General features: G+C 43.9%; 1 protein-coding gene across 3 annotated transcripts in view; it reads left to right on the top strand.

The window, feature by feature from the left end:
• LOC137353714 (transcriptional enhancer factor TEF-1-like) overlaps positions 1-25,074 on the top strand; it is an 86,827-nt gene that overhangs the window by 30,608 nt on the left and 31,145 nt on the right. For all 3 annotated transcript variants that reach the window (XM_068020079.1, XM_068020077.1, XM_068020078.1), the window contains 2 exons: positions 7,314-7,378; positions 7,899-7,961. In XM_068020079.1, coding sequence (XP_067876180.1) covers positions 7,314-7,378; positions 7,899-7,961 — 128 coding nt within the window. The remainder of the gene's footprint in view (positions 1-7,313; positions 7,379-7,898; positions 7,962-25,074) is intronic.

Below are 25,074 nucleotides of genomic sequence, written 5' to 3'. Positions count from 1 at the left end.
ATGAAAGGTCACTGACCTGAACGTTAACTCTGCTTCTGTCTCCACAGATGCTGCCTGACCTGCTGAGTATTTCCAGAACTTTCTGTTTTTATTTCAGATTTCCAGCATCTTCAGTATTGTGCTTTTATATAAGGGCATCAGGGACTGGAGTGACTTAAGTGTTAGCCTGTTCTGAGAGGTTAAATGTTAGATGTGCCCCTAGCCTGATGGTGAGAAGGAAATTTCAAAGGCACAGCTTTCTATTTGGACTTTGGTGTAGTGGATGAACAAAATGAGATTTTCACTTAATTTTCCTTTTTAAAACATAAAACACCTCAGTTCATTTGGTTTTCCCATTTGTTTTGAAGGTCTTTCATTAGCTTTTAATTGCTTCATTTCCACCCTCCCCCTCCTACTGGAATGAGGCTCTGAACTGCTGCCAGTTCTCTGGTATTACTCCTATAATCAACTGTGATGTGGGAGGGTCCTAAAGACACTTTTGTCAACACCAGCGCTGTCACCCTGCCCTGCACAGTGGATCAGATCTTTCAGTGTTTCACATGTAAGGTCAGCATTAATATTTGGTCTCAAGACTGCCACAGTAGTATAGTATTTTTTCATTGAATGAAATAACGCAGCTTTACTTGACACATGTCAAATCGACAACAGGAGTTCTAGAACCAGAGCAAAAGCGCATGTTGCCTTGAACGTGAATGTGAAACGGTCAAATGTCAAAGTGGACAGGTGAGGAAAGGAAGTGGTTTGGATTAGCGTGACCTGCTGTAACATGCCCCTGACTCATGGTTTAGTCTCAAGGTCATTTGAACACCGAAACTTCCTTGGTCACAAAGAGGAAATTTGATCCATGCTATATAGCAGGCTTCCTGATCGGGTAAAGGGTGTGTGACGGACCCTATTTTAAAATAAATTCTGACATTTGGGGTCAGTCGCTTGTGATCTGGGTGTTCTTTGAATCATTCACATGTTGACCTGCTCTTTTTAGCCTGTGAACCAATTCAGTTTTACCTTGAGGCCAATTTAGCCGCGACATGAAAAGTATCAGATTTGCATGTGGCCAGTGTTTGATTCCAACAGCCTGGTGCTTAGGGAATTCATAGGCAGCATGATGTCATTTGATGTTCTATTGAACTGTGTATTGTCCATGTTGATTACCAGAGCTCTGATGTTTTACTGATTGATTCAGACTTACTTTTCAAACAGTCTGCTCGACCCAACACTTGGTGCGTGTTGTCATTTTAACCCAGTAAAAAAACGAGTAGGCTGCTGTTGCAGATTTTGATTTCCCCCTCCCCCACCCCCAGTTTTTCCCTCTTGTCCTGAGGGAGTGGACTCTTGCTGGGGTGCAGTTCCACAGGTGGAAGCTACCTTCTTGTACCTCCCTGCAGTAACCATTCTTCATGTGGAATCCCTAGTCAAAACTGAGTGTTTCTGCCCACAGAAACTACCTTACAGACGCCAAACTAAACTACTGAGAAATCGGTAGAGTTTCTGCTTGTCCCATATGGATTACGAGCACAACAACTTGCATTTATATTGCACCTTTAATGTAGGAAAAGATCCTAAATGCTCCCTTCCTTCACAAGCTACATGTTAGTTACAGGGTGTTTAGGTGCTGGTTGGCCAAGGCTTGGTGGACAGCACTATCGCCTGAGTCAGAATGTTGTGGTTTCAAACCCCATTCCAGAGAATGGAGCACAAACTCCAGGCTGACACCCCAGTACAGTACTAAGGGAGGACTGCACTGTCAGAGATGCTGTCTTTCGAATGAGATATTAAACCGAGGCCCGTCTCAGGTGAACATAAAAGATCCCACAATACTCTTAATGAATAACAGAAGTGTTCTCCCCAACATTTATCCCTCAACCAACAGATTATCTCAATGCTGTTTGTTGGGTCATGCTGTGCACAAATTGTCTGCCATGTTTCCCTGTATTGCAACAGTGGCTACATTTCAAAAGTACTTTAATTTGCTTTAAGTGCCTTGGAATGCCCGAGCTCATGAAAGACAATATATAAATGCAAATACTTTTTTATTGTACATTTTTATTTGGAGTTCTTCAGCTTCTCTAAGTTTTGCAGATTGTTAAGGAAGATCCCACAGTCTATCTCCAGTCCATGTTGATCTCAGTTGGGATGCTGCAATTGGCCTCAGCACCCTGGGCTAGGGTGGGGAAAGCCCCCAGCAATCCTAATTTCGATGACTAGTGACTCCTGCCATAAAACATATGTGAGAGGTCATTGGATGAGGATGGGATCGTGCTGCACTGTAGTCTCTTTATGTGAACATACTGCCAGTACTCACTCGCACACTTGAGGTATATGTGAAGAATGAGTGACTGGAGAAGTTGATAGCCCTAGAAACTGTTCCAGCAAGAGTCAGCTAGGACGTTTTTAAAAACAGGTAAACTATAAACCATTTGACCTTCTTGACCCATGTTGTTTTTGCCTCCATGTCCCAATTCCAGGCAGTCACATGGCCTGGATTCTTGGCCTGCTGTAACATAACCACGCAGTCATTTCAAAAATGCTGAATGTGCAGACCATGCTGGGGACCCACCTTACACCATACAATCCTTCAGCATGAAGGTCATTGCAGGAGCAGCCAATGATTGTGATTGATGATTGTCGCTCCCCACGGACAAATGTGCAGATTACTTTTGAAATTCTTACTTTATATCCCAGCTGTATCCTGCCCCCTATACATCTCATCTCTTGTCCCTCTGTATATCTCCATTCCTGTCTCCCATAACCCCCTGCTCCCCCTCCCCTCCTTGTATAGCTTATCTCCTGCCCACTCCCAATATACATGTATACCCATATTGTCTATGCCACCATCCCTACCCCCTCATCCCACTCGCTAGCCCTGGTACATCTCATCTCTTGCCCCTGTCCATCATGATTACAAGTTAAGGAAATATAATGGTCTTTATTTCTCTATTGTGGCTCCTCCCCTGAAGACTGTTGCTGGGGTACAGTGAAGAGTGGCTGCTGCCCTCCAGTATCCCACCCATGTGACCACTCTTTGTGGGTGAGCCCAGGCAATGAGTGTGAAAAAGTTAATCAATCGTTGGAGGTTTCACGGCTGAGACTGAACCTAATGTCACTCATCTTCTGCATTCTTTGTAGGATGATGATTGGGGGAACATGCTGATATTTCTCTCCCCTGAACCCAAAGCCAATGAGGGGAATTGTACCACCTATACCACCCCTGCAGCTGAGACTAGCTGCACACGGCTGGCTGCATGTGTTTAAATGAGTTTGCAGTCTATGTCTTGTGGATTGTAGATGTCATTTCTGACATTTTCCATATGTTGATAGTTCCTTGTCAATGTGGCACAAGCTGCAGGGACTCTGGCAGAAGGTCAAGTGTAGTTACACAGTTTGTTCCCCGTATGGCTGCTTTGGAGTCTCTATCTAAAAGGGATTTTTTTCAAACATATCGAGCCACCTTCATTCAGAGCAGACTGTTGGGCAATGATTAGCTATAGTCTGTTACTGCAATTGTCAATGCAAGATTTTGGGATTAGTACGAACACCTAGAGTGAGTAATAACATAGGCTTGCATAGAGAAAATGAGCAGCATAAACTGCTTTGCAATGTGCTTCCAAACATCAAAAACACCAGGAATGAGACCAAGTGACTTCTACAAGATGCCTAAGACCACTTAAGGGTGTTGCAGAAATAACTGTCAATTCTTACCCACCGGGAAATAGAAATGACTTTGGCTTTTTCCAGTTGAAATTTGAATGTCTAAATTCATGTTATTGGTTGAGGGGAGAATGGGTTATAAAATTCTACATTGTAAAATAGAATGGGATCATCTGACTAAACTTGCCACTTGGATCACGGTTCCTCCCTGAGCCTTGTGACATTGTACCAGATCCAGCCACACTTTCAATAAAATATCTGGAAGAGCACAAGTGGGCAGGAGCCTATTCCGTGTCTGAATTCGGAATTGGGCAGGAGCCCTGTCTGGATTTGGAGTTGATGGGCATACTTTCCCAGGATACATCAGAAATATTTAATCCAGTCAAAGCTGGAATATTTTGGTTTGCTTCCCACAGTTTCCACTGGATTGTTTTCCCAGAATTATTTGATGAATAGTTAGAGAACGAATTTCAAAATCTTGTAAAGTTTATGTTGAGTATGTGTAGCTCTGTATGAGAGGGTATGTAACATGTGTAATTGTATTTGTGTATATGAATGAAGGGTTTAACAGAGACTCCTTGTATATTGTTTTCTGTTCATCTATGGGCCCATCACTCTTCTAGTTCCCTTTTGTAGACATCGGGCCCCAGACCAAACATGCTAGCATGTAACATAGGAAAAGCCCCAAAATTATACAACGAGCAGCTTGAAGTATAACGCCTAGCCAGTGAGAGTTAACTTGAAGCTGTCATTTTTTTTTCTGCAGTGTCTCCCCTGACCCCTAGAAGACATGCTAGGATACAGGATTCGAAAGGCACAGAAACCAGTTACAGTGCCTCTGCTGCAACCCTGGTTGAGGTTATGTCACTAAACACCATACCCAGGATCTCCTGGTCACTATGATTGCACTACTGCTGAAACTAGTCTGTTCACTGCAGATATGTGTATACAGTAAAGGGGACATGTTAGGATCTGGGCAGCATTTTTGGAGTTGAAATGACATTGGCACCTGTATTTTCATATCAGAACCTTTGAACTGTGTGTTTACAAAACCTGTAGTGTATGCCTGACCTCTGATTTATTAATTTTGTGTACAACACATGGGATTGTTGTTGAGTGGTGCTTCGAAGCATAAGAGAAGTCACTTATTGCAACCATTGTGTTCTTCACAGTAGCTCCCGACAAAAGACCAAACAAAAGTGGAGATATAAGCCTGGAATTTGTTAGCAGTAATGTTGTCTGAGCCCAACATACTTGTAGTAAGTTCACTCTCTGCTATTGTTCTGAACGTATTAACTAGAATGGCAATTTCTAGGCTGTAAAGATTACAGTAGACATTTAATGCGAAACAGCTGTAAAGCTGAAGCTGGGCACGAGAGTAATTACTGGAACTGTGAGAGAGCGGGTCAACATCACTCTGCTTGAGTCAGTTTTCCTATCGCTGAGGATAAACTTTTGTGTCTGAGATTGGTGATCTCACGTCTGAGTATTGGAGGGTGAGGGGAAAAAACACATCATCTTTAAGGAATGAAAGCAAGAAGACATGTGTTTCTGAAAGAGAGATCAGCTTTCACATCAAGGCAAAGCTCTGTAACTCTGCATTCTGTAATTTTGTTAAATGTTTATAAAGTACTTGTGAGTTGCTAATGGACATGGGGCCCATTTGGTGAAGATTGTCTTTGGCTCTGAACACTGTTTGAATCCATCATATTGGCAATGGTCTGCAGCAGGATGTACTGATCAAACCATTGGCAGAGACGGGAGGCAGCAGCTGCAAGAGGAGTGAGCAATTTTGGGAGGGCAAAAGGACAGTGGGAGAAGGAAGATTACAAAAGCAAAATACTGAAGAGGCTGGGAATCTGAAATAAAAACAGAAAATGTGGGGAAATACACAGCAGGTGTGGCAACTTCATCAGAACAGAGGGAAGATTGTTTGGCTGAGTGTGGGGAGGTACCCACAACAGCATGAAGATCGATTATAATGGAAAAGGGAATCTTCAAGGTAGCAGAATTACTGCAAAGCAGCAGAATAACCATATTAATTGAGTGAACTTTAGAAAGTCAGGGGAGACTTAAAAAAAGCTATAAAACCTTTGTGTTTATATAACTCTAATTTATGGTTTGAGCTTTATTTGTGTGTATATTATTTGCTACCTATGTATTCAGAGAGCAGGGAAGAAACACTTGACCACACCAGGAGCAGACACAGAAATATACAGATCCATTGTGATATAAAACGTTGTCTGAGGGGGCTGAGCTACTTGGACAGAGGTTTCAAAACCACTAGGCCTTGCTTATTAGACTGCTGATTAATAACGTCATTGCACTAATTCAGCTGATCCTTTAGAGGCCTTTGTGAACGAAGACAGGGGTGTGTAAATGGTGCTTGGATCTGAAAGGGAAGAGGGAAAAAAGACCAGCAGCAGCTGCTCGGAAGGGCCAAGGTCTTGCTGATCCCCAGCATGGTGAAAGACTCTGTTGCTGAGAATTCTAGTAGACTCATTCCCTCAAGGCCTGGCAGGTGCAATGTGCAGACTGGCAATCTGGAGCAAATTGCAGGAACTTTGAAAATTGGCGAAAGAAAACCAGACCAAAGCCTGAAACGGTTGCCTAGTAAAGGAAAAGCAAGCAGTGTTTAAGTTAAATGTTGGCAGAGAGCACATTATGCTGTTTTGCAATTATTTATAATGTGTAATGAGAGCTGAGTTAATTTAACACAAAGTTTGCATAGTGCCTGCATCACCTTAATCAAGCATCTCCATCACCATGCCCGCAAATGGGCCACCATATCCAATTTTTAGTCCTTGGAATCTCCAACCAGCCAACTCCAATCTTTTTTTGTATTTATTTCAGTTCATCTTAGTTTGTTCAGTTTGCTCACCCACTGTTTTTTTCAGGTTGTTTTTCTTCAGGTTTGCACTTGCTGATGTTCAATATTCAGTATATTCACACCTAATCTGTACTAATGCTTTGTCTTTCAACACACCATTAACATATTGTTTGCCTTTGCTCCGTGACCTTTTGGTCAGCTATGTTGCCTGGTCCAATCTGCACCTTCTCCTTTGTTATCTCTTGCCCAACCCCCACCTCACTTGTTTATAATCTGTGACTTTTCTAATATTTGTCAGTTCCGAAGAAGGGTCACTGACCCGAAACGTTAACTCTGCTGTTTCAGATTTCCAGCATCCGCAGTATTTTGCTTTTATTTTCGTGTTTAATTCACTGCCACTTCTCTTCCAGGAATGCCTACCTTGAAGAAGTTCTGTTCTTCTCTCCGACGGGATTTTCGTTTGCCCCTTTTACCTTGTTCCAAACTTTGTCACTTGGTTTTAAAAAGGGCACAAGGTGATTGGAATTCAAAATCAATCTGTTTTCTTGGTGTGGAGTGCTGCTTACACTGGGATGGGTAACTCTTGTTGTGCAGGTGTGAGTTGGCTCCCTGTTAAGTCAAAGCCAATGCTATCTTCAGCACACACAAACCTGGTGTTTGGAGCGGAGGGCTGGGGGAGGTCAGTGAACTAGGAGGGGTGAGACTGTGCGAGAAGTGTGAATTCCCAATGCACAGATGTTTTCTTGAAGTGAAGGAATATAGCAGGTGTCTGTCTATTTATGTAAAAGATCATCTTAAAACTGCCTTATTAATTGTTTATTTCGTCCTTCCTCAGGACGCAATGAGTTAATCGCTAGATATATCAAGCTGCGGACAGGAAAAACACGGACACGCAAACAGGTTTGTTAATGTGGATTTTGTTTTTAATGCAATTTGTCTATTTCGCGTGGTTGGGGAGGGGCATGTGCAGTTGGGAGGGAGGGAGAGGGCGTGTGTGGTGTTTTTTTCCTTGGGTGCCTGAGTGTGTGGTGGAAATTACCTGCGAGTACACTGCCCTCCAGTGGTGTTGGGCTGGAGCTTGGATCATTGGCCTGTGTCCGCAAATAATCAATTTTGAATATGGGGAGTATTTTGATTATCTTTGGAGAATTGGGGAGGAATTTCCAGAGTTTTTCCTAAATTAGCTGCAGTGTATTTCTGGAGTTACGGTGTGGGTGAATGATGCAAGTGTTTAAAACATTGGCTACATGGTGGGCTTTATGGACCCAAGGTTTCATCTCATCTTTGTGTTTATCTGTTGGTGAACGTCACAATGACCCTTGGTTCTGGCATTCACTCTTTTTTTTTTTTAAACAGTGACCATCATCAATGTAAAACACTTCCTTTAAGTTCGTTCTTTTTCTTCTCTTTCCCCCATTAGGTATCAAGTCACATTCAGGTGCTTGCTCGAAGAAAGTCGCGTGAGATTCACAGCAAGTTAAAAGTAAGGGCTCACTTGTTCTGACAGTTTAGTGCTTTATATGGTTATCATGGTGACATTGTGACCTTTAACTCTATTCATTAACTGCTGAAAGAATGATTTTGAACGAACTTGAGTGTTAAGTGTTTCAAAACATCTGTTTTTTTTCCGCTTTGTTTCCCCGGTCAGCACGCAGCCTCGCTGCACTTGGACTTTGTCTCTGGTGCATTCAATTTCCTATTGCTCAGGTTGAGCATCCAGTCACAAATTTCATTTTGTTTCTCTGAATTTAAGCATAAATTCAAATCTATCTTTAAAATCCCAATTTGCAGCCACTTCCTGGGTTTGTAAATACTGACAAACCGTTCTAATGGTGCAAAGGGGAAGAAACAGCGATGCCAGACAACTGGTTTGGCGCACACATTTAAAGAGGTGACTCAGATCAGTTCCCACTCCAGATCCAGTTCCAATCCCAGTCCAATTCTAATTATGACTACCAGTCCAGATGCCAGCTATCTGCCATATGTGGCAGCTAAACCACCTCAGCAGGCCAAGGACCACATTGCCAATTGCTGTGAAGTTGACCGTGGCAATGAACATTTATGCATTGGGTTCCTTCCAGGCTGGACAAGGAGGTATATACAATATCTCAGCAGTTTACCCATCCACTGTTGCATAAGAGAGGTCTCTGTATTACGAGAAGTGAATACATTTCATTCTCTCTTGCCAGAGAACAGCAGGTAGAGCAAGCATGCGGCTTCACGAGGATTACAGATTTCCCTATGGTACAGGAAGGTACTTGACTGCATGCACATCGCTTGGTAGGCACCGCATGTCAACTCTGAGATGTATCGCAAGCGAAAGGGATTTCACTTCCTCGATGTCCGGCTAGTGTGTGATCACGAGCAGTGTATCATGGAGGACAATGGCCAGTAGCCTGGCAGCAGTCATGATGCCTGCATTCTATGGCAGTCTGCTGTGCCAGCTGCATTTGAGCTATCACGATAAACTAACGGGTGGCTCTGCGCAACAAGGGCTATCTGTTGATGATATGGCTCGTGGCTCTGTTGCACAAAATATGTTTGTGTTTTTAATTCTTTCACAGAATGTGGGCATCACTGGCTAGATCAGCATTTATTGCCTATCGTAATTGACCTTGAGAAGGTGAACCGCTGCCTTAAACCGCTGCAGTCCGTCTGGTGCGGATGCACCCCCTGTGCTGTTAGGAAGGGAGTTCCAGGATTTTGACCCAGTGACAGTGAAGGAACGGCGATATAGTTCCAAGTCAGGATGGTATGTGGCTTGAAGGGGAACTTGCAGGTGGTGATGTTCCCATGCATTTGCTGACCTTGTCCTTCGAGGTGGTTGAGTTCACGGGTTTGGAAAGTGCCGTCTAAGGAACCTTGGTGCATTGCTGCAGTGCATCTTGTAGATGGTACACACTGCTGTCACTGTGCGTTGGTGGTGGAGGGAGTGAATGTTTGTGGATGGGGTGCCAATCAAGCGGGCTGCTTTGTCCTAGATGGTGTTGAGCTTCTTGAGTGTTGTTGGAGCTGCACCCATCAAGGCAAGTGGAGAGTATTCCATCACACTCCTGACCTATGCCATTTAGATGGTGGACAGGCTTTGGGGAGTCAGGAGGTGAGTTACTCGCCGCAGAATTCCCAGCCTCTGACGGTATTTATATGGCTACTCCAGTTCAGTTTCTGGTCAATGGTAACCCCTAGGATAAAAACAAGAAATGCTGGAACCACTCAGCAGGTCTGGCAGCATCTGTGAAAAGAGAAGCAGAGTTAACGTTTCGGGTCAGTAACCCTTCTTCGGAACCCCTAGGATGTTGATAGTGGGGGATTCAGCGATGGTAATGCCATTGAATGTCATGGGGAGATGGTTAGATTCTCTCTTGTTGGAGATGGTCATTGCCTGGCACTTGTGAGGCACGAATGTTACTTGCCACTTATCAACCCAAGCCTGGATATTGTCCAAATCTTGCTGCATTTCTACACGGACTGCTTCAGTATCTGAGGAGTCGCGAATGGTGCTGAACATAATGCAATCATCCCCACTTCTGACCTTATGATGGAGGGAAGGCAATTGATGAAGCAGCTGAAGATAGTTGGGCCTAGAACACTACCCTGAGGAACTCCTGCAGTAATGTCCTGGAACTGAGATGATTGACCTCCAACCAGTGGACAGTTTTCCCTGATTCCCATTGACTCCAGTTTTGCTAGGGCTCCTTGATGCCATACTCGGTTAAATGCTGCCTTGATGTCAAGGGCAGTCACTCTCACCTCACCTCTTGAGTTCAGCTCTTTTGTCCATGTTTGGACCAAGGCTGTAATGAGGTCAGGAGCTAAGTGGCCCTGGCGGAACCCAAACTGAGCGTCACTGAGCAGGTTATTGCTGTTTAAGTGCTTCTTGATGGCACTGTCGACGACACCTTCCATTACTTTGCTGATGATCGAGGGTAGACTGATGGGACGGTAATTGGGCGGATTGGATTTGTGCTTTTCTGTTCAGGATATTCCTGGGCAATTTTCCACATTGCCAGGTAGATGCCAGTGTTGTAGCTGTACTGGAACAGCTTGGTTAGGGACGCAGCCAGTTCTGGAGCACAGGTCCTCAGTACTATTGCCAGAATGTTCTCAGGGCCCATAGCCTTTGCCATATCCAGTGCCTTCTGCTGTTTCTTGATATCATGCGGATCAAATTGGCTGAAGACTGGCATCTATGGTGCTGGGGATCTCCAGAGGAGGCCGAGATGGATCATCCACTTGGCACTTGTGGCTGAAGATGGTTGCAAATGCTTCAAGATTGGCTTTTGCACTGACGTGCTGGGCTCCCCCATCATTTGAGGATGGGGATATTTGTGGAGCAACCTCCTCCTGTTAGTTGATCAATTGTTCACCACGTTTCATGATTGGATGTGGCAGGACTGCAGAGTTTAGATCTGATCCATTGGTTGTGGGATTGCTTAGCTCTGTCTGTTGCATGCTGCTTCCACTGTTTGGCATGCAAGTAGTGCTGTGTTGTAGCTTCACCAGGTTGACACCTCCTCTTTATGTATGCCTGGTGTTGCTTCTGGCATGCCCTCCTGCACTCTATCCCCTGGCTTGATGGTAATGGTAGAGTGGGGGATATGCCAGGCCATGAGGGTACAGATTGTGGTTGAATACAATTCTGCTGATGGCCCACAGCGCCTCATGGCTGCCCAATTTTGAGTTGCCAGATCTGTTTGAAATCTATCCACTTAGCATGGTGATAGTCCCACACAGCACGAGGGAGTGTATCCTCAATGTGAAGATGGGACAACGTCTCCACAAGGACTGTGCAGTGCTCACTCCTACCAGTACTGTCATGGACAGATGCATCTGCGACAGGTAGATTAGTGAGGATGAGGTCAAGTAGGTTTTTCCCTCTTGTTAGGTCCTCCACCCAGAGTACATTCTCCCATTGGCACCCTCAACACTTTGACGTCTGGCATGGAAGATGGCAGCAGCGTACGGGCTGAATGTGGCTCCATTTAAATAGGAGAAGCCAGCGGACCAGTAGAGAAAGGCGCGATTAGGTGGATGGAGAGTGCTCGTGACCTCTGTTGATAAATATATAATTATATTTTGTCTGCCAGCTTCTCTTCTTCCTTTCCCCCCTGTGAGTTTCGGAGGCGGTTGTCTGCCCGCCCATCCAGAGCCAGATGATGAAGATTAAGCACAATCAGACACGCACCTACGACAGCGAGGGCTACAAGAAGCGGGCAGCATGTCTGTGTTTCAAGAATGAGTGTGAGGAGGAGGTGCTTCTTGTCAGTAGTAGTCATCATCCAGACCAATGGATTTTGAAACCTATAAAATTCTAACAGGTTCCCCATGGTAGGCTCATTCAGAAAGTAAGGAGGCATGGGATACAGGGAAATTTGGCTGTCTGGATACAGAGTTGGCTGGCCCATAGAAGACAGAGGGTGGTAGTAGATGGAAAGTATTCAGCCTGGAGCTCGGTGACCAGTGGTGTTCCGCAGGGATCTGTTCTGGGACCTCTGCTCTTTGTGATTTTTATAAATGACTTGGATGAGGAAGTGGAAGGCTGGGTTAGTAAGTTTGCCGATGACACAAAGGTTGCTGGAGTTGTGGATAGTGTGGAGGGCTGTTGTAGGTTGCAACGGGACATTGAGAGAATGCAGAGCTGGGCTGAGAAGTGGCAGATGGAGTTCAACCTGGAAAAGTGTGAAGTGATTCATTTTGGAAGGTCGAATTTGAATGCAGAATATAGGCTTAAGGACAGGATTCTTGGCAGTGTGGAGGAACAGAGGGATCTTGGGGTCCACGTCCGTAGATCCCTCAAAGTTGCCACCCAAGTTGATAGGGTTGTTAAGAAGGCGTATGGTGTGTTGGCTTTCATTAACAGGGGGATTGAGTTTAAGAGCCGCGAGGTTATGCTGCAGCTCCATAAAGCCCTGGTTAGACCACACTTGGAATATTGTGTTCAGTTCTGGTTGCCTCATTATAGGAAGGATGTGGAAGCTTTAGAGAGGGTGCAGAGGAGATTTACCAGGATGCTGCATGGACTGGAGGGCATGTCTTATGAAGAAAGGTTGAGGGAGCTGGGGCTTTTCTCATTGGAGCGAAGAAGGATAAGAGGTGACTTGATAGAGGGGTACAAGATGATGAGAGGCACAGATAGAGTGGATAGTCAGAGACTTTTTCCCAGGGTGGAAAGGGCTATCACCGGGGGCATAATTTTAAGGTGATTGGAGGAAGGTTTTGGGGAGATGTCAGAGGTAGGTTCTTTGCACAGAGAGTGGTGGGTGCGTGGAATGCACTGCCAGCGGTGGTAGTAGAAGCAGATACATTAGGGACATTTAAGCGACTCTTGGATAGGTACATGGATGATAGTAGAATGAAGGGTATGTAGGTGGTTTGATCTTAGAGTAGGTTAAAGGGTCGGCACAACATCGTGGGCCGAAGGGCCTGTACTGTGCTGTAATGTTCTATGTTCTATGACTTGACAGGGTAGATGCAGGAAGGATGTTCCCAATGATGGGGGAGTCCAGAACCAGGGGTCATAGTCTAGGGATATGGGGTAAAGTTTCAGGACTGAGTTGAGGAGAAATTTCTTCACCCAGAGAGTGGTGAGCCTGTGGAACTCACGACCACAGAAAGCAGTTGAGGCCAAAACATTGTATGTTTTCAAGAAGGAGTTAGATATAGCTCTTGGGTTTAAAGGTATCAAAGGATATGGGGGGGAAGCAGGAACAGGTTACTGAGTTGGATGATCAGCCATGATCACAGAATAATACAGCGCAGAAGAGGCCCTTCGGCCCATCAAGTCTGCACCGATGCATTAAAACACCTGACCTGTCTACCTAATCCCATTTGCCAGCACTTGGTCCATAGCCTTGAATGTTATGACGTGCCAAGTGCTCATCCAGGTACTTTTTAAAGGATGTGAGGCAACCTGCCTCTACCACACTCCCAGGCAGGGCATTCCAGACCATCACCACCCTCTGGGTAAAAAAGTTCTTCCTCAAATCCCCCTTAAACCTCCCGCCCCTCACCTTAAACTTGTGACCCCTCATAACTGACCCTTCAACTAAGGGGAACAGCTGCTCCCTATCCACCCTGTCCATGCCCCTCAATCTTGTACACCTCGATCAGGTCACCCCTCAGTCTTCTCTGCTCCAGCGGAAACAACCCAAGCCTATCCAACCTCTCTTCATAGCTTAAATGTTCCATCCCAGGCACCATCCTGGTGAATCGCCTCTGCACCCCCTCCAGTGCAATCACATCCTTCCTATAATGTGGCGACCAGAATTGCACACAGTACTCCAGCTGTGGCCTTACCAAAGTTCTGTACAACTCCAGCTTGACCTCCCTGATTTTGTAATCTATGCCTCGATTGATAAAGGCAAGTGTCCCATATGCCTTTTTCACCACCCTATTAACCTGCCCTTCTTCCTTCAGAGATCTATAGACAAACACGCCAAGGTCCCTTTGTTCCTCGGAACTTCCCAGTGTCAGGCCATTCATTGAATACTTCCACGTCACATTACTCCTTCCAAAGTGTATCACCTCACACTTTTCAGGGTTAAATTCCATCTGTCACTTTTCTGCCCATTTGACCATCCCATCTATGTCTTCCTGTAACCCAAGACACTCAACCTCACTGTTAACCACTCGGCCAATCTTTGTGTCATCCGCGAACTTACTGATCCTACCCCCCCACATAGTCATCTATGTTGTTTATATAAATGACAAACAATAGGGGACCCAGCACAGATCCCTGTGGTACGCCACTGGACACTGGCTTCCAGTCACTAAAACAGCCGTCTGTCATCACTCTCTGTCTCCTACAGCTAAGCCAATTTTGAATCCACCTTTATCAAGTTACTTTGTATCCCATGTACATTTGCTTTCTTGATAAGTCTTCCATGTGGGACCTTATCAAAGGCTTTGCTGAAATCCATGTAAACTACATCAACTGCACTACCCTCATCTACACACCTGGTCACATGCTCAAAAAATTCAATTAAATTTGTTAGGCATGACCTCCCTCTGACAAAGCCATGCTGACTATTCCTAATCAAATTTTGCCTCTCCAAGTGGAGATAGATTCTCTCCTTCAGAATTTTCTCCAATAGTTTCCCTACCACTGACGTGAGACTCACTGGTCTGTAGTTCCCTGGCTTATCTCTACAACCTTTCTTATATAGTGGGACCACATTAGCTGTTCTCCAGTCCTCTGGCACCTCCCCCATGGCCAGAGAAGAATTAAAAATTAGGGTCAGAGCCCCTGCAATCTCCACCCTCGCCTCCCACAGCATTCTGGGACACAAATCGTCCGGACCTGGAGATTTGTCTACTCTTAAGCCAGCCAAAACCTCCAATACCTTGTCACTCCCTGTGACAATTTGCTCAAGAACCTCACAGTCTCTCTCTCTAAGTTCCATATCTACATCCTCATTCTCTTGGGTGAAGACAGATGTGAAGTATTCGTTCAACACCCTACCAATGTCCTCTAGCTCCACCCACAGATTTCCCCCTTGGTCCCTAATGGGTTCTACTCTTTCCCTGGTTATCCTCTTCCCATTGATATACTTACAGAATATCTTGGGATTTTCCCTACTTTCACCAGCCAGAGCTTTCTCATATCCCCTCTTTGCTCTCCTAATTGCTTTCTTAAGCTCCATCCTACACTTTCTGTACTCCACTAATGCTTCCGTTGATTTGCTGTCCTTGTATTTGCTAAAAGCCTCTCTTTTCCTTCTCATCGTACCCTGAATGTTTCTGGTCATCCATGGTTCTCTGGGCTTGTTGCTCCTGCCTGTTACCCTAGAGGGAACATGTTGGGCCTGTACCCTCCCTATTTCCTTTTTGAATGACCCCCACTGCTCTTCTGTAGATTTCCCGACAAGTAACTCTTTCCAGTCTACCTTGGCCAGATCCTGCCTTATTTTACTAATATTCGTTCTACCCCAATCCAAAAACCTTTTTTGCAACTTGTCTGTTTCTTTCTCCATAACAAGCTTAAATTGTACCATGTTCTGGTTGCTATCACCAAAATGCTCCCCCACCAACACATCAACCACCTGTCCGGCTTCGGCTTCCCCATTCACCAAGTCCCACACCTTCCCTTCCCTCTGTTACTGACCTTCCTGACCATCAGTGTTCTCTTGGCCACAGCGCAAATACAAAAGTCAACACAAAATTAACATTCCAGATCAAATTTATAAATCAATCCATGCCATATTGTATACAAATGTTAACTAATCATCCTTATACAGTCCCTTAGTGATCTGCCTTCAGTATGCCTTTTCCCAGTGCTCCCAAGTGGCTGCATCATGACTGGTGAAAGGCTTCAGAGTTTCAGTGGGAAGACTGCAGAAGGCCTTGCATGATGACCTCGAGCAGCTCGACAAGGCTGGGCTGGCTGGCTGATGGGCAACAGCAAGAGCACTGGCGGAGTGGCGAGATTGGAAGGACGAGTGTTGTCTTCCTGAGAAAGGACAGCAGGTTCTTGCTGCATGGAACCACTGCCAGTTTCCTAGGGTGGTGTTATAACAATCCTAAAAATCTATTGTAGGACAGGTTGCTGGACTGCTGCAATACCCTGCAAGGCCCTTTGAACACTGGTATTCACAGCCATGATGGCAGCAGTCTGAACATTCATTGCAGACTCCTCCATACCTCTTAACATTGCATGCAGGCTTTTTGGTAGGACTGCCAATGCACCATTTTGCATACCCATCAGTCTTCTACTATAGCCCGCCCCATCAAAGTGCTCATTGGAGTCCTGTACAGCAGAACTTGTGTGCAATCTTGCCATCTGGTGAGTTGGCTCCTGTGCTACCCTTGCCCCCTGCCCTGGCTATAGGCCACTCGTGCCTGGTGTCTGCCCACATGCAGATCCGCCTCTATGCTGTCCTCTAAATTAGACGCAGTGTCAGTATCTGAGCTGGTGGCTGTTTCTTCTTCTTCACTGTGGTCGTTTTCTTGCACCTGTTGCTCTTCCACATCTGTCAGACCAGGTGGCAATTCTTAGGTAACTGAAAGAAAAAACCCCACAAAGGTAGGGTTATAATGAAGGTGGGGATGGGAAAGCAAGAAGTGCATGCTTGTACCATCTGCAGCTTCAAAACTGTGGAATGAGGGTGACGTGGGAACAGAAAGGGAGGATTAGGCATCAGGATACTGTCACCTTTGGTTCCAGTTCAGCCACTGGCCACGCCTCAGCCATGATGGCAAATACTGTCTCCCCTATGGGAGCAAGAACTTGCAGCCCTGCCTGTCCCCCTCCAGTTAAGTCCTGCTGCCTCCAGTTATGTGCAAGAGGGAAGTGTTGTCAGTGAGTGTGCTGCAATCTGGTTGATGATTCTGTCATGGTGAATGTGTGTAAGCTGTGTGATGTGGGTGTTAGGCTTGCAGCAGTGCTAAGTATGTGAGGGTGTGATGAAGCTATGAATGTGAGGTGGGAGTTGTGATTGATGGAGAATATTGGTAAGTAAACAGTGTTTGAGGCTAGTAGTGCAATTGATGGAATATGGTATTTGAAGATACGTTTGTTGACTTTGACCACTCATGTGAGGTCATTGAACTTCTTGCAGCACTGCAACCAGGTCCTCTGTGCTTGACTCCAGGCATTGACTGCCACATCTATCTGGTCCCACTCCCTCACATAGCTTGTCTGGAGAACTTGCTGCCCCCCTCTGAATAGATCATACCCCCCCCCCCTCCCACTTCTCTGCATCTTCTGCACCAGTGAAACATCAGAACATCTTAGAGCTTGCTTTCTGCCCTCTTGTGTCATTCCTGAGTGTTCCCCATATCAAAATCACTTACAGATCCATTTTCAAACCTGCTCCAGCCACAATGTACCCCACCTTTAAGCGATGCAGGCTGGCTTTAAGTACATCGTGTTAGGAGGATTTCCATTTTTTGTTAAAACTTGAAAATCTATAATTTATAGAGTCATAGAGTTATACAGCACAGAAACAGACCCTTTAGCCCACCGTTTCTGTGCCGGCCATCAAGCTATTCTAATCCCATTTTCTAGCACTTGGCCCATAGCCTCGTTTGCTCTGGCGTTTCAAATGCTCATCTAGATAGTTCTTAATTGTTGTGAGGGTTCCTGCCTTCATGGATTCTGGAATCTTGAAGAAGCTAAACTTTGGGTGTTTCTCTTAAAAAGGTCAACAGAAGGTTGACCAGTAAACAACTCTTACTGGAAAGCATCTGATTTCAAGTAAATGGAGCAGGGTGTTGTGTTATAACCTGAAGGGACAGATGTTTACAGGGAAATGACAGACCATGATTTATAATTGTCACAGCATTGCTGCTGAACAGTTTTGTTTCACTTTGAACGGTTAAAAAAGCCAGTTAGTTTTGGCCAAGAACAGAAAGAAGTTTGCTTCCTGACCTGCCAAGAGAACAGAAGAAGACCCTGCTTATCTTTCTCTTAAAAAGAAAAATCCTGTCTCAAGTTGTACTGTTATCTCTCTCTCTTTGAAGACATTCTGCATCTTTGAAGGAACTTTGCATTGATTGTGTGAGAATTGAAACCTTTGTTGCTGCACATGTGATGTAAGACCTATGTGAAGCCTTCTGTAGCTGCATCTCTTGAAAGCCTACCCAGACTGTTCTTCAACATCGCCTGGAAAGAACTGTTCTGGGAAGATTCCTCATGGCAGCCTTCTATTCGCCTTTGGGACACCTCACCAAAACAAAGGACTTCCATACCTTTTCATCAGTCTAAGTTTTTTTTTATTTCCTCTATTTCTTTGTAACAGCTTTAAACAAAATTCCTTTTCCCCCCGGTTAACCTGTTGTGTATGTGAGGGCTAGGATAAAATAAGGGGCTTTAATATTTCAGTTCACGAGTATGTTTACTTTTGTATTGGTTAAGACTTGGGTTATAATAAAAGGATAATTTTGTCCTTTATTAAAGAATCCTGGTTGGTGTGCTTTATTCTGGGGTAAAAATAGAGTATCTAATTGACAGTTTTGGTAAGTGGGAAAATTTAAATCTATGTTGTGACCTCTGGAGAAATGGAACTGATTTAACAGTGCACTCCTCCACCTTGATCGTAACATATTAATTGGGGGCTTGTCTGGGTTAAACCCAGCACTGACAATGTTCACTTGTAAGTGGGGTAATAATAATTGAAAAAAGGAAAATAAAAGAGCCAGGTTTCTTGTGTAATAGGGTAAAGTCTACACCACCAGAATTCCTGTAGCAATTGCTGAAACTTTTCTGGGGAAGCGGGATGTATTCCTCAGTGACTTGAAAAACTTAACCAAAGGATTTGGCAGCACAATTGGGGTTAGAATTGAAATCAGGTGCTAAAAAAGCAGAGATAATTGAAGTAATACTCCAACATTTCAAATTGGAAGAAGAAGCCAATAAATCAGAGGGTAGTGCAGTTGAATTAGCGAAAATTCAGTTACAAGTGAAACAACTTGAGTGGGAACACAAAATGGAAAAACATAAGCTTCAACAGGAAACAGAAAAAGAACTAAGAAAACTTTGACAAAGAAAAGGAAAAATAAATAGAATTGGAAAGACTTGAGCTTGAATTTCAAAGAGAAAGTGAAAAAGAAGGAAGGGAATTTGAATTCTAAGACAAAGGAGTGGTCTTGGCTCCACGAAGTTCTGGTGGGGAAAGATCCATCTCCAATCCAGGATCCAGTGGAGAGCTGTTTAAATTTTGGTAAGCTCTCCCTAAGTTTGAGGAAAGGGACATAAAGGCATTTTTCATTTCTTTTGAAAAGGTAGCCAAACAAATGAAATGGCCAAAGGAAAGCTGGACACTGCTTATGGAAAGCAGGTTGATGGGCAGAGCTCATGAAGTTTATGCCATGCTTTCTGAGGAGGCTTCTGCAGATTATGAGATGGCAAAAAGACTACTGTCACTGTATATAAGTTAGTCCCTGAAGCTTACCGACGGACATTTCGGAAGCTCCTGAGATTGGCTAGGCAGACTTATATAGAATTTGAAAAGGTAAAGCAAATTAATTTTGATCATTAAATACAGGCACTAAAAATGGAAGCCATGTATGAGAACCTTAGAGAGCTAATTCTCCTGAAAGAATTTAAAAATACTCCATTGGTACAAACTCATGTAGCAGACCAGAAGGTTTCAAGGGCCAGGCAGCGGAAATTGCTAATGATTTTGAGCTTGTGCAAAAGCCCAAACCCTTTGTCCGTCACCCCCACAAACCCAAGAAGGATAGAAAGTGGGAGGGTGCCAGAGACAAGAAAGGACAGCTGAGGACACCCCAGGGTCCCCTCCTCAGGCCAGAAAGGAAGGTGCTGAGGGTGGAAATGAGGACCACAAGCCTAAGCGTTATCATTGTCACAAGGCGGGACATCTTCGTTCAGAATGCTGGAAGTTGTGAGGTAAAGCCATGGCACTTATTGGGATACACCAAGTCAATGCAGAGAAAGGGGCTCTGACTGAGAGTACAGCAGATCAGACTGTAGCTCTTACTGCAGCTGTAAAGCCAAAATCAAAAACAATGTGAGTGCAGGGGTTGAGAATAAGATACCTGTCGGAAGGAAAAGTAACTCCTTATCCCTCAAGTGAGGCAGGTAAATCTATGGTTATACTTGGGAATACAGGAGCCACCCAAACTTTTGCTGGTAAAAGACATAACATTTCCACCAGAGAGCGCACTGAATGCTAAAGTTTTAGTCAATGATATTGGCAGGAAGTATATACCCCTACCTTTGTATTGAGTGCACCTAGAGTGTGACCTAATGCCTGGGATGGTAATTGTAGGAGTTGTCCATAGTTTGCCAGTAGATGGAATTGACCTACTCCTAGGGAATTATTTGGCCAGAGCGAAAGTAGTAGATTCTCCCGTAGTCACAGAGAAACCAAGTGAAGTTAAAGTGACTGAACAGTTACAGGAAAAGGTTGCAAGGAATTTTTCCTTCGTATGTAGTAATGGCTAAACAAGTTCCATTATCAGAGGTACAATTAGCATTAGACACAGAGAGCCAAATATCTGAAAATTTCTTTGGGGATTTAGATAATCCAAATGAAATGTTTAGTAAATCTTCTCTGATCACAACTCAGCAAGCTGATCCAGAGTTAAATAAAGTGGCACAATCAGCTCTAACAGAAACCAAGGCAAAAGGAGTTCCAGAAGGCTATTATATTAAAGATGGGATTCTGATGAGGAAGTGAAAACCACCTCACAGACCTGCGGATGAAGAGTGGACGGTTGTTCGACAGATAGGGGTACCGCCTAAGTATCGCTGGGAATTATTAAGATTAGCGCATAAAATTCCTATAGCAGGACATATGGGGATCCGAAAGATCAAATCACTTAAGTCAACATTATTAGGTTGCAATCTGGAACACACTGTCTGAAGAGGTGGTAGGGGCAGGAACCCTCACAACATTTAAGAAGTATTTAGATGAGCACTTGAAACACCAAAGCATACAAGGCTACAGGCCAAGTGCTGGGAAAATGGGATTAGAATAGTTAGGTGCTTGATGGCCGGCACAGACATGATGGGCCGAAGGGCCTGTTTCTGTGCTGTATAACTCTATGACTCTATTACTGGCCAGGTCTTTCCAAGGACGTGATGTAGTTTTGTAAAACATGCCATACGTGCCACATTGTGGGAAAACCACAACCTGCCATAAAACCGACACCTGTAATTCCCATACCAGTGATTGGAGAACCATTTAGTAAGGTATTGGTAGATTGCGTAGGACCTTACCGAAAACGAAAGCGGGACACCAATATATACTCACTAGCATGGATATGGCTACTGGATTCCCAGAGGCTGTTCCCTTAAGGACAATTACTGCTAAGGTGGTGGTAGAGAAGTTAACCCAATTCTTCACTAGATATGGATTATCGATTGAAATTCAGTCCATGTCTAAAATATTTCAAGAAGTTATGGGTAATTTGGGTATAACAGTTAAAGTCTTCAGCATACAACCCACAGACACGGAGTTTTAGAAAGGTACCATCAGACCCGTAAAATAATGATCAGAGCGTACTGTCATGAATACCCCATGATTGGGATAAAGGGCAAGACTTTTATTTGCCACTAGAGATTCACTTAATGACTCTACAGGTTTAAGTCCTATTGAATTCATTTCCGGACATGAGAACAGGTCTTTTAAAACTAACTAAAGAAAGGTTTTTAGAACAGAGGAATGATCTTCTGTACTAGATTATGTACCTGTGTTCTGGGAAAGGCTTACGAAAGCTTGCTCAGGAACACTTTAAAGCATCCCAAAAAAATTGTAAAAATGGGCAGACAAACATGCGAAGACTCGAACATTTCAACCAGGGGATGAGGTGTTGGTAGTACTACCTTTACATTAAAAGCACGGTTCAGTGGTCTGCATAAAGTGGTCAAAAGAATTGGTAAGGTAAATTTATTTGATTGACACCCAGATCACCAGAAAAAGAGTCGACTGTATCATATCAATATGTAGAAACAATATCATCGCCGGGAGGAGGATAAGCAAGCACAGCTATGTCAGGTAGTAGGGACAGTGAAGAATTAAAGGGATAGTGAGAAGCCTAGACAATTCTCAAATTGAACCTCCTCCTATCCGGTTAGCTAATACTGAATTGGTAGGAAGATTGGACACTATGCTTTCATATTTAGATGCAGAACAACAAGAAAACATAACAAGCATACAAACATAGGAACATATGAATTAGGAGCAGGAGTAGGCCACTCGGCCCTTCGAGCCTGCTCTGCCATTCAATAAATTCATGGCTGAACTGATTACTCCACATTTCCATCTACCCCCGATAACCTTTCACCCCCTTCCTTATCAAGAATCTATCTCCCTCTACCTTAAAAATATTCAAAGACTCTGCTTCCACCGCCTTTTGAGGAAGGGAATTCCAAAGACTCAAGACCCTCAGAGAGAAACAATTTCTCCTCATCGCTGTCTTAAATGGGCGACCCCTTATTTTTAAATAGTGACCCCTAGTTCGAGATTCTCCCACAAGGGGAAACATCCTTTCCACATCTACCCTGTCAAGACCCCTCAGGATCTTACATGTTTCAATCAAGTCACCTCTTATACTTCTAAATTCCGGTGGATACAAGCCTAGCCTGTCCAATCTTTCCTCATAGGACAGCCCGCCCATTCCAGGTATCAGTCTAGTAAACCTTCTCTGTACTGCCTCCAACGCATTTACATCCTTCCTTAAATAAGGAGACCAGTACTGTACACAGTACTCCAGATGTGGTCTCATCAATGCCCTGTATAACTGAAGCATAACCTCCCTACTTTTGTATTCAATTCCCCTCATGATAAACAATAACATTCTATTAGCTTTCCTAATTACTTGCTGTACCTGCACATTAATCTTCTGGGATTCATGCACTAGGACATCCAGATCCCTCTGCATCTCAGAGCTCTGCAATCTCTCACCATTTAGATAATATGCTCCTTTTTTATTCTTCCTGCCAAATTTCCTACTTTCCCAAATTATACTCCATTTGACAGGTCTTTGCCCACTCGCTTAACCTATCTATATCCCTTTGTAGCCTCCTTATGTCCTCTTCACAAGTTACTTTTCTACCGATCTTTGTGTCATCAACAATTTTAGCAACCATATCTTTGGTCCCTTCATCCAAGCCATTTATATAAATTGTAAAAAGTTGAGGCCCCAGCACAGATCCCTGTGGCACACCACTCATTACATCTTGCCAACCAGAAAATGACCCATTTATGCCTACTCTCTGTTTCCTGTTAGCTAACCAATCTTCTATCCATGCCAATATGTTACCCCCTACATGAGCTTTTATTTTTTGCAATAGACTTTGATGTGGCACCTTATCAAATGCCTTCTGGAATTCTAAGTACAATACATCCACCGGTTCCACTTCATCCACAGCACATATAACTCCCTCAAAGTACTCCAATAAATTGGTTAAATATGATTTCCCTTCAACAAAACCATATTGACTCTGCCTGATTCCCTTCAATTTTTCGAAGTACCCTGCCAAGACGTCTTTAATAATAGCTTCTAACATTTTCCCTAAGACAGATGTTAAGCTAACTGGCCTGTAGTTTCCTGCTTTCTGTCTCCCTCCCTTTTTGAATAAAGAAGTTACATTCGCTATTTTCCAATCTAACGGAACCTTCCCCGAGTCGCGGGAATTTTGGAAAATGAAAGCTAACGTATCAACTATCTCACTAGCCACTTCTTTTAACACCCTAGGATGAAGTCCATCAGGACCTGGGGACTTGTCAGCCCGCAGCTCCAACAATTTGTTCAGTACCACTTCCCTGTGATTGTAATTTTCTTAGGTTCCTCCCTCCCTTCCATTTCCTGACTTACAGCTAATACTGGGATGTTACTTGTATCCTCAATAATGAAGACCGATGCAAAAATCTGTTCAATTCATCTGCCATCTCCTTATAATCCATTATTAATTCCCCAGACTCACTTTTTATAGGACCAATGCTCATTTTGTTAACTTTTCTTTTTTAAGTATCTATAGAAACTCTTACTATCTATCTTTATATTTCTTGCCAGCTTTCTCTCATACTCTAATTTTACCTTCCTTATCAATCTTTTAGTCATTCTTTGCGTTTTTTATATTCTGTCCAATCTTCTGACCTGCCTCCCATCTTTCTGCAATTATATGCTTTTTCTTTAAGTTTGACACTATCTTTAACTGTTTTGAGTTAACCACGGATGGCAGGTCCCACCCTTGGAATTTTTCTTTCTCGTTGAAATGTATCTATTCTGTGTATTCTGAAATATCCCCTTAAATGTCTGTCACTGCATCTCTATTGACCTATCCTTTAACCTGATTTGCCAGTTCACTTTAGCTAGCTCTGCTTTCATGCCCTCATAATTGCCCTTATTTAAGTTTAAGATACTAATCTTGGACCCCTCTTCTCTCCCTCAAACTGAATGTAAAATTCAATCATATTGTGATCGCTGCTGCCGAGGGGTGCCTTGACTATGAGGTCATTAAGTAATCCTATTTCGTTGCACAATACCAGGTCTCGTACAGCCTGCTCTCTGGTTGGCTCCAGAATGTACTGTTCCAAGAAATTATCCCGAAAACATTCCATGTACTCCTCATCTCGGCTACCTCTGCCCATCTGATTTTTCCATCTATAATCCCCCATAATTATCACTGTACCTTTCGACAAGCTGCCATTATTTCTTCCTTTAGACCCTGTCCTACAGTGTGGTTAATGTTAGGTGGCCTGTACACCACTCCCTCAAGTGACTTCTTGCCTTTACGATTTCTCATCTCTACCCAAACTGCTTCTACCTCCTAGTCTCCTGAACTTAGGTCATCCCTTTCTATTGCACTAATACCATCATTAATTAACAGAGCTACCCCTCCACCTTTTCCTAGCTTCCTGTCCTTCCTAAATGCCATGTATCCTTCAATATTCAGGTCCCAATCCATGTCATCCTGCAGCCATGTCTCTGTAATGGCTATCAGATGGTACTTATTTATTTCTATTTGCGCTCAGTTCATCTGTTTTGTTTTGAATGCTATGTGCATTCAGATACAGAGCCTCTAGTTGTGTCCTTTTATTATTTTTGTAGCCTCTAGCCTTATCTGTTGATTTTCTCTTAGATTTGTACGCTCTGTCCCTTCCTGTCACAGTCTGTTTATCATTTCC

The sequence above is a fragment of the Heterodontus francisci genome, chromosome 41, assembly GCF_036365525.1.
Source record: "Heterodontus francisci isolate sHetFra1 chromosome 41, sHetFra1.hap1, whole genome shotgun sequence".
NCBI classification, from domain to species: domain Eukaryota; kingdom Metazoa; phylum Chordata; class Chondrichthyes; order Heterodontiformes; family Heterodontidae; genus Heterodontus; species Heterodontus francisci.
Note: the sequence above shows the minus strand (reverse complement) of the source record. Positions and strands in the feature narration are given on the sequence as shown.